Source organism: Oncorhynchus keta, chromosome 10 (assembly GCF_023373465.1).
Source record: "Oncorhynchus keta strain PuntledgeMale-10-30-2019 chromosome 10, Oket_V2, whole genome shotgun sequence".
NCBI classification, from domain to species: Eukaryota; Metazoa; Chordata; class Actinopteri; order Salmoniformes; family Salmonidae; genus Oncorhynchus; species Oncorhynchus keta.
The window spans coordinates 10,602,332-10,612,973 of NC_068430.1; the positions used below are offsets into that span (position 1 = coordinate 10,602,332).

Below are 10,642 nucleotides of genomic sequence, written 5' to 3' on the forward strand. Positions count from 1 at the left end.
AGAACTGTAAAACAAAATCCAACGTGTTTTAAAGTCCGGGCATTTATTTGTATAAAATGATGAGGAAGTACATGTCAGTAAATTCATAATTACAAATGAGGAATCCATACTGTGTTGTTTGACCCAAATGGTGGTATCTGTTCATGAATAGAGACTGTTGACATCTACAGTAACACAGGCACTCCTGACAGGAGCCTTTCTTTCTCAAATAGTTTCATCACAACCTCATTTAAGTAGTTATGATGGTACAATGACTCGTGTGGTGTCTCTGGTACCATCAACACCTTCTATAATAGCCATTATACACTCTGTCAATCATCGTTACTGGAAAACATTTAGTCATTTTATACTCTGTCTCCCCCTCTCTAGCTCTCTCTGTCTGCCCCTCTCTCCCCCTCTCTACCCCTCTCTCAATCCCCCTCTACCTCTCCCCATCTTTACCTCTCTCTCCCCCTCTCTACCTCTCTCTGTCTCCCCCTCTCTACCCCTCCCCATCTTTACCTCTCTCTCCCCCTCTCTACCTCTCTCTGTCTCCCCCTCTCTACCCCTCCCCTTATTTACCTCTCTCTCTCCCCCTCTTTACCACTCTCTCCTCCCCTCTTTCGCTCTCTCTTTCTCCCCATCTCTACTTCTCTCTCCCCCTCTTTCGCTCTCTCTCCCCCTTCTCTACCTCTCTCTCTCGCTCTCTCTCCATCTCCCCATCTCTACCCCTCTCTCTCTCCCCCTTTCTACCTCTCCCTCCCCCTCTTTCGCTCTCTCTCTCTCCTCTACCTCTCTCTCTCCTCTACCTCTCCCTCTCTCTCTCTCTCTCTCTCTCTCTCTCTCTCTCTTTCCCTCTCTCCCTCCCCCACTCTACTTCTCTTTAATACTTCAGACAGCGTGTATAGGAGCTGTAGATGGTTCTGTCGACCCACCGCCGGAACTTGGACACCGCTGTGTAAACGCCCGGAAACTTGGCATCTCCGCAGCCGTTTCCCCATGATACCACACCGTAGACACGCCCCTCGCACACCAGCGGCCCGCCGGAATCTCCCTGGAAACCACAAGGTACACCACACCCACACTCAGTTTCCATGACAACGTGTCTCATTTTCTGAGGCCACCACAAGGTAGGTAACTATCATGAGAAGAGAGGAAATTTGGAATTAAAATGTGATTGTGTTGTGTAACTATAGATTAAGGAAATAGGTTCTCGAACGCAACCTTAACAATCCTATACAGCTCGTGGGAACTGACAGGCCAATAGGGCGTGTTCAAAAACTCAACCTGTTACATCTATCAGGTCCAGTACCTTGCATGCGTCCTTGCCCCCAGCATTGTATCCGGCACAGATCATGTTGGAGGTGATGTTCCCATTGAAAGACTCGCTGCTGTTGCACCTGGCCGATGACACGATGGGCAGCTTGACAGTCCGCAGGGTGGAGGGGATCTGACCCCCTCCCAGAGAGGTGTACCCCCACCCCGACACACGACACACCCGCCCCGCCATAACCCCTGTACCCTGCCGAGGGAGGGGTGCCAGGGACACATAGCTACCCATCACCATGGGAACCCTCAGCTGCAAAGGGTGGAAGAAAAGAGATAGAGGGGGGAGTTGAATTGAGTTGACTGATTTGAGTTGAATTGAGTTGACTGATTTGAGTTGAATTGAGTTGAATTGAGTTGACTGATTTGAGTTGAATTGAGTTGAATTGAGTTGACTGATTTGAGTTGAATTGAATTGAACAGAATATAATTGAACTGAACTAAACTGAAATACATGTACTTACTAAGTTATTACAAGGTAATTACAAATGTAATACACAGCTAGTTACTCTAATATAAGGCCTATCACTTGGCCAAACATCCTAAAACAGCTGTATACAATGATGTTATAATGAACATGAATATGAAAGGTTGGTTGAATATGTACATGGTCTATGGTTGTATCCTGTACCTTGATGAGCATGATGTCAGCATTGTTGGTGGTCTTGTTGTACAGCGGATGAGGGATAATTCTGTGCGGTTTGGAATACTGCTCCGTTCCCTCGAACATACTCAGAGAGTAGTCCCCTGCTACAATCATCATCTGATCTGACCTGGGAGGAGAGGCAAGGGAGACATCAGAGATACATTCAACCTCGTTGTTGACATTATTGGAGCATTGCCATCTGCTCTGTCCTTCGACGGTGGAGTGCAATGAGCTGTGTTCAACGTGGCAAACACTGACTAACGTTATTTAAAATACATTTTCCCTTCTGCTTTATGCAACAAATAACAAAAGAAAAGACATCTGAGGTGCGTTCAACGTCCCAAAAGTTTCCTTTGCGCTGACTGCCCTGGAGTGTGTGTATAAGTGGGTACAATGCTTCCCTGTGTGAAACAGGAACAATGTGACTGTTATCCTTTCTGAACCTACAACGTCTGACATGTTGACACCTCGTCGTGTAACGCACGCTGCGCTGCGATGACAGACGTGCCAAGGTTGCTCTGCTGAGCCCAGTGTGTCTCTTATCGCCCTTACTGTCTGTCTGACCTCCCAGTCCCAAGACTCACTGAGGCTGCTAACAACAAACCAACAGAGATCAGGACTGATTCTCACAACAACAAAAAAACACATGAAAAAAAATCACAGGTAAATGTGAAAACACACGTGGTTAAAAACACACGTGGTTATAAACACACGTGGTTATATACACACGTGGTTATAAACACACGTGGTTATAAACACACGTGGTTAAAAACACGCGTGGTTAAAAACACACGTGGTTATATACACACGTGGTTATAAACACACGTGGTTATAAACACACGTGGTTAAAAACACACGTGGTTATAAACACACGTGGTTATAAACACACGTGGTTATAAACACACGTGGTTATAAACACACGTGGTTATAAACACACGTGGTTATAAACACACGTGGTTATATACACACGTGGTTATAAACACACGTGGTTATAAACACACGTGGTTATATACACACGTGGTTATAAACACACGTGGTTATAAACACACGTGGTTATATACACACGTGGTTAAAAACACACGTGGTTATAAACACACGTGGTTATATACACACGTGGTTAAAAACACACGTGGTTATAAACACACGTGGTTATAAACACACGTGGTTATAACCATGTGGTTATATACACACGTGGTTATAAACACACGTGGTTATATACACACGTGGTTAAAAACACACGTGGTTATAAACACACGTGGTTATAAACACACGTGGTTATAAACACGTGGTTATATACACACGTGGTTATAAACACACGTGGTTATAAACACACGTGGTTATATACACACGTGGTTAAAAACACGTGGTTATAAACACACGTGGTTATAAACACACGTGGTTAAAAACACACGTGGTTAAAAACACACGTGGTTATAAACACACGTGGTTATATACACACGTGGTTATAAACACACGTGGTTATAAACACACGTGGTTAAAAACACGCGTGGTTAAAAACACACGTGGTTATATACACACGTGGTTATATACACACGTGGTTATAAACACACGTGGTTAAAAACACGCGTGGTTAAAAACACACGTGGTTATAAACACACGTGGTTAAAAACACGCGTGGTTAAAAACACACATGGTTATAAACACACGTGGTTATAAACACACGTGGTTATATACACACGTGGTTATAAACACACGTGGTTATAAACACACGTGGTTATATACACACGTGGTTAAAAACACACGTGGTTATAAACACACGTGGTTATATACACACGTGGTTAAAAACACACGTGGTTATAAACACACGTGGTTATATACACACGTGGTTAAAAACACACGTGGTTATAAACACACGTGGTTATAAACACACGTGGTTATAACCATGTGGTTATATACACACGTGGTTATAAACACACGTGGTTATATACACACGTGGTTAAAAACACACGTGGTTATAAACACACGTGGTTATAAACACACGTGGTTATAAACACGTGGTTATATACACACGTGGTTATAAACACACGTGGTTATAAACACACGTGGTTATATACACACGTGGTTAAAAACACGTGGTTATAAACACACGTGGTTATAAACACACGTGGTTAAAAACACACGTGGTTAAAAACACACGTGGTTATAAACACACGTGGTTATAAACACACGTGGTTAAAAACACACGTGGTTATAAACAGACGTGGTTATAAACACGTGGTTATATACACACGTGGTTATAAACACACATGGTTATAAACACGTGGTTATAAACACACGTGGTTATAAACAGACGTGGTTATAAACACGTGGTTATAAACACACGTGGTTAAAAACACACGTGGTTAAAAACACACGCGGTTAAAAACACACGCGGTTATAAACACACGCGGTTATAAACACACGCGGTTAAAAACACACGTGGTTAAAAACACACGTGGTTAAAAACACACGTGGTTATAAACACACGTGGTTATAAACACACGTGGTTATATACACACGTGGTTAAAAACACACGTGGTTAAAAACACACGTGGTTAAAAACACACGTGGTTATATACACACGTGGTTATAAACACACGTGGTTATTTACATTTACATTTACATTTAAGTCATTTAGCAGACGCTCTTATCCAGAGCGACTTACAAATTGGGTATAAACACACGTGGTTAAAAACACACGTGGTTATAAACACACGTGGTTTTAAACACACGTGGTTATAAACACGTGGTTATATACACACGTGGTTATAGACACACGTGGTTATATACACACGTGGTTAAAAACACACGTGGTTATAAACACACGTGGTTATAAACACACGTGGTTATAAACACGTGGTTATATACACACGTGGTTATAAACACACGTGGTTATAAACACACGTGGTTATATACACACGTGGTTATAAACACACGTGGTTATAAACACACGTGGTTATAAACACACGTGGTTATAAACACACGTGGTTATAAACACACGTGGTTATAAACACACGTGGTTATAAACACACGTGGTTAAAAACACACGTGGTTATATACACACGTGGTTATATACACACGTGGTTATAAACACACGTGGTTATAAACACACGTGGTTATAAACACACGTGGTTATATACACACGTGGTTATAAACACACGTGGTTATAAACACACGTGGTTATAAACACACGTGGTTATATACACACGTGGTTATAAACACACGTGGTTATATACACACGTGGTTATAAACACACGTGGTTATAAACACACGTGGTTATATACACACGTGGTTATAAACACACGTGGTTAAAAACACACGTGGTTATAAACACACGTGGTTATAAACACACGTGGTTATAAACACACGTGGTTAAAAACACACGTGGTTATAAACACACGTGGTTATAAACACACGTGGTTAAAAACACACGTGGTTATAAACACACGTGGTTATAAACACACGTGGTTATAAACACACGTGGTTATAAACACACGTGGTTAAAAACACACGTGGTTATAAACACACGTGGTTATATACACACGTGGTTATAAACACACGTGGTTATAAACACACGTGGTTATAAAACATGTGGTTATATTTTTTATCTTATATTTTGGACCCGTGTGGTTATAAACATGTGACGTGGTTATAAACACACGTGGTTATATATGTATTTCTTTATTTTTAAATCTTACACTACGTGGTTATAAAGACACGTGGTTATATACACACGTGGTTATAAACACACGTGGTTATATACACACGTGGTTAAAAACACACGTGGTTAAAAACACACGTGGTTAAAAACCGCCACACGTGGTTATAAACACAATGTATTGGTTATATACACACGTGGTTATATGACACCTGCGTGGTTATAAACACACGTGGTTAAAAACACGGTGGTTATAAACACACGTGGTTATAAACACACGTGGTTATAGATCCTGAACATGGAAAAAAACGTTACATGGTTATAAACACAAACGTGGTTAAAAACACACGTGGTTATAAACACACGTGGTTATAAACAGACGTGGTTATTAAACACACGTGGTTATAAACACACGTGGTTAAAAACACACGTGGTTAAAACACACGTGGTTATAAACACACGTGGTTATTAAACACACGTGGTTATTAAGTGTTGCAGGGCAGACGTGGTTATTAAGTGTTGTACACAGGTGGAAACGTGTGTTATAAACACACGTGGTTATAGTGTTGTACAGACGTGGTTATAGTGTTGCAGGGCAGAATGAACACCTGTGTGAAACAAATCATGTGAAATTCTAGTATTTTTTATATACATTTTCATGAGTGGGACATGTGGTTTTGGACCCGTGTGAAGTTTTTAACATGTGACAGTAATACACGGTTATTTCTCATTTTTGTGTTTTTTTTGTTGTTGTTCCGCTTGACTTTTTCAAATGTATTTCTTTATTTTTAAATCTTACTACTACAGTATTAGGAAAGAGCAAGTAAGAAAAACATGTCACTGTAGTACTGCACATCTGTATGCATATGGATACAGTGTTGAGAGTCATGCTAACTTCTCCTCAGTGTAATAAAGCAGTACATTGACGGACTCACCCTATGTTACAGTGAGCGGCCGTAAGCACCCAGTACTTGTGCACTAGCGATCCGCCACAGAAGTGCTGTCCCTTGGTGGTCTGTAAGGACACAATGTATTTGATGGAATTGGGTGCTGGAGCGTAACCTCCGACTATACGGTCCTGTATGACCTCCTGACCTGCAGGAAGACATGGAAACAACGTGTGTAGTATTACACGGTATATGGGATGTGATATAATATACACTGAATGGACAACATATTAAGAACACCTTCCTCGTATTGAGTCAGATCCTGAAACATGGAAAAAGAAAACGTTACATGATATTGTATGACAGAAACCTGATTAAAGTGTTGTACGGCAGACAGATGGAAACCTGATTATAGTGTTGTAGGGCAGACAGATGGAAACCTGATTAGTGTTGTAGGGCAGACAGATGGAAACCTGATTATAGTGTTGTAGGGCAGACATATGGAAACCTGATTATAGTGTTGTAGGGCAGACAGATGGAAACCTGATTATAGTGTTGTAGGGCAGACAGATGGAAACCTGATTATAGTGTTGTAGGGCAGACAGATGGAAACCTGATTATAGTGTTGTAGGGCAGACAGATGGAAATCTGATTATAGTGTTGTAGGGCAGACAGATGGAAACCTGATTATAGTGTTGCAGGGCAGACAGATGGGAAAACTTGATTATAGTGTTGTAGGGCAGACAGGTGGAAACCTGATTATAGTGTTGTAGGGCAGACAGATGGAAACCTGATTATAGTGTTGTAGGGCAGACAGATGGAAACCTGATTATAGTGTTGCAGGGCAGACAGATGGGAAAACTTGATTATAGTGTTGTAGGGCAGACAGGTGGAAACCTGATTATAGTGTTGTAGGGCAGACAGATGGAAACCTGATTATAGTGTTGTAGGGCAGACAGATGGAAACCTGATTATAGTGTTGTAGGGCAGACAGATGGAAGCCTGATTATAGTGTTGTAGGGCAGACAGATGGAAACCTGATTATAGTGATGTAGGGCAGACAGATGGAAACCTGATTATAGTGTTGTAGGGCAGACAGATGGAAACCTGATTATAGTGTTGTAGGGCAGACAGATAGAAACCTGATTATAGTGTTGTAGGGCAGACAGGTGGAAACCAGCTGGAAACATTGTGAAAAAAACCCTGGAAAGGTCTAGAAATAATGTACAATATAATACATTACAAAACATGCAGAATGTGGAATAATACTGTTCCCATAACAACAACTTTCACACCTCTTCAACCCAGTAGAGAATACAGGCTCCTTTCACACCTCTTAGAACCAGTAGGGAATACAGGCTCCTTTCACACCTCTTAGAACCAGTCGAGAATACAGGCTCCTTTCACACCTCTTAGAACCAGTAGGGAATACAGGCTCCTTTCACACCTCTTAGAACCAGTAGAGAATACAGGCTCCTTTCAAACCTCTTAGAACCAGTAGAGAGTACAGGCTCCTATCACACCGTTTAGAACCAGTAGGGAATAGTTCTGCTGAGAACAACAGAATAGAGGCTCATTTCACCCTCTAGATTAAAAAGTCCTGATAAAAAACATGATTATAATTACATCATTTAAATTCCGAAGTATGCATTTACAAATAACCAATAAACTTTGAATCAGTGTTGGTTCCTTGGTTTCGGCACAAAAATCCACCAGTGTTGTAAATGTTTTTCTACTGGTTACTCATAAACAGGGCAATAAAATCACAAACATTTTAGGACCAAAAAAAGGACGTAAAGAACACAAAGGGTTAAGTACTTCTCCTTTTCATGTCCAGTGGTCTCACCAGGCTCAGCTAGCAGACATTAAAGTTGCTGGTTCTGTGACCTCCGACTCCAGAGGCGAATAAAGGTTTCCATATCTGACCTGACTTTCTACCTGTGTCCTCTAGTGTCTCCTCTAGGATGCATCCCAAATGGTATCCTGTTCCCTACATGATGCACTACTTTTGACCAGATCCCTATGGGCCCTGGTCGAAAGTAGTGCACTATATAGGGAATACGGTGCCATTTGAGACACATACATCCCCGTAGTGTTCCTCTCTCCTCGATCTCACAGGGCTGTGTAACACCAGAGAGAGCTTGTCTTCACAGGGCTGTGTAACACCAGAGAGAGCTTGTCTTCACAGGGCTGTGTAACACCAGAGAGAGCTTGTCTTCACAGGGCTGTGTAACACCAGAGAGAGCTTGTCTTCACAGGGCTGTGTAACACCAGAGAGAGCTTGTCTTCACAGGGCTGTGTAACACCAGAGAGAGCTTGTCTTCACAGGGCTGTGTAACACCAGAGAGAGCTTGCCTTCACAGGGCTGTGTAACACCAGAGAGAGCTTGTCTTCACAGGGCTGTGTAACACCAGAGAGAGCTTGTATTCACAGGGCTCTGTAACACCAGAGAGAGTTTGCCTTCACAGGGCTGTGTAAACACCAGAGAGAGCTTGTCTTCACAGGGCTGTGTAACACCAGAGAGAGCTTGTCTTCACAGGGCTGTGTAAACACCAGAGAGAGCTTGCCTTCACAGGGCTGTGTAACACCAGAGAGAGCTTGCCTTCACAGGGCTGTGTAATACCAGAGAGAGCTTGTCTTCACAGGGCTGTGTAACACCAGAGAGAGCTTGTATTCACAGGGCTCTGTAACACCAGAGAGAGCTTGCCTTCACAGGGCTGTGTAATACCAGAGAGAGGAAAAATCCCCGTCATTGTTACTGTTGGTAATACAGTAAGTACAGCTCAGTTTCTAACTAGTTCTGGACAACAAGGCATGCTACATACAGAATCTCCTCTGGGCATGTTTTTTAGTCCAGAAAAAGGCTTAATCTGTGTTCAAGAAACCTGGCCTGTGAGTTCATCCCAGAAGGACAGATTAGATTTTCTGCTGACAACAGAATGTATAATCTAAATTCTGTTCTATTCTACCTTTATAAGTGACAACAGATGTCTAGACCCTGAACATTATGTGTACTGCTGAGTAAATAGGTTTCTACTTTAGGAGGCAGTCAGCATGCAAAGACAAGCAATACAACACAATGCTAATCATGCATTGTTTTGTCGTGCATATTATTGAAAGCAATTCATATTTAAACACACAAATCATCAGCATATCTCCGCACTCTGGGTCACATAAAAACCTGAATAAGGGATAATGAAGTATTCACTACATGAATAAAATGACCACTAAGGAGGAAAATGTTATACTTACAATTGACTGCCAAGAGCTCCAAAACTGCATAGCACAGACAGACTACTAGCAGGTTCATGATGAGAGGAGAGAGTGGAGTGCAGGCTGAGCTGTGTGATGCAGTGCCGGACTGGAATAACACTTCTATACCCTCTCTCCTCTCTCTCTCTATAACAGGAAGAAGGACATCTCATCAGACAGCGATGAGCAGAGATCCTCAGATTTCTGAAAGTTCCAATTTCACTCATCATGGCCACACTGTCCAGATACAACGATATAGGATGGAGAGAGGGAGAGAAAGCAAAAGAGAGAGAGAGAGAGAGAGAGAGAGAGAGAGAGAGAGAGAGAGAGAGAGAGAGAGAGAGAGAGAGAGAGAGAGAGAGAGAGAGAGAGAGAGAGAGAGAGAGAAAGAGAGCAAAGAGAGAGAGAGAGAAAGAGAAAAGAGAGAGAGAGAGAGAGAGAGAGAGAGAGAGAGAGAGAAAGAAAGAAAGCAAAAGAGAGAGAGAGTAAAAGAGAGAGAGAGAGAAAGCAAGAGAGAGAGAGAGAAAGAGAGAAAGAAAAGATACAGAGAGAGAGAAAGGAAGAGCAACAAAGTGCACCTTCATAAACTGTCCCCCTTCTCTGACCCCCTGACTCTCCACAGGGGCCCTTACAGTACATTACACTGTCTCCATAGTAACATATCTCATGTCCCGTGTCATCAGCAGGAGCTTCACACAGATTTTCCTCCTGTGGAAGTTCTCAATGGACCTCTGTGTGAGTGTGTGTGTGCGTGCGTGTGTGTCTGGGAGATTAATTCTGAATGACAAAGGAGTATTTTATACAGTCATACCATCTGTATAACACACATGTATTTCCCTCTGTAGAATCAACAACATTTGACACTGTTCGAGACCGAAGTGACAAACACTGGGC

The 10,642-nt window shown here is 42.1% G+C and overlaps 1 protein-coding gene across 1 annotated transcript; it reads right to left on the reverse strand.

Moving 5' to 3' along the window:
- Positions 1-850: 850 nt before the first annotated feature.
- LOC118389609 (trypsin-like) lies at positions 851-9,854 on the reverse strand. Its single transcript, XM_052528944.1, has 5 exons — positions 9,749-9,854; positions 6,545-6,704; positions 1,937-2,078; positions 1,292-1,558; positions 851-1,033 (listed from the first exon to the last, which is right to left on the reverse strand). Exons 1-5 carry the CDS (start codon positions 9,804-9,806, stop codon positions 863-865), a joined length of 798 nt encoding a protein of 265 aa, XP_052384904.1. The 5' UTR covers positions 9,807-9,854; the 3' UTR covers positions 851-862.
- Positions 9,855-10,642: the final 788 nt, after the last annotated feature.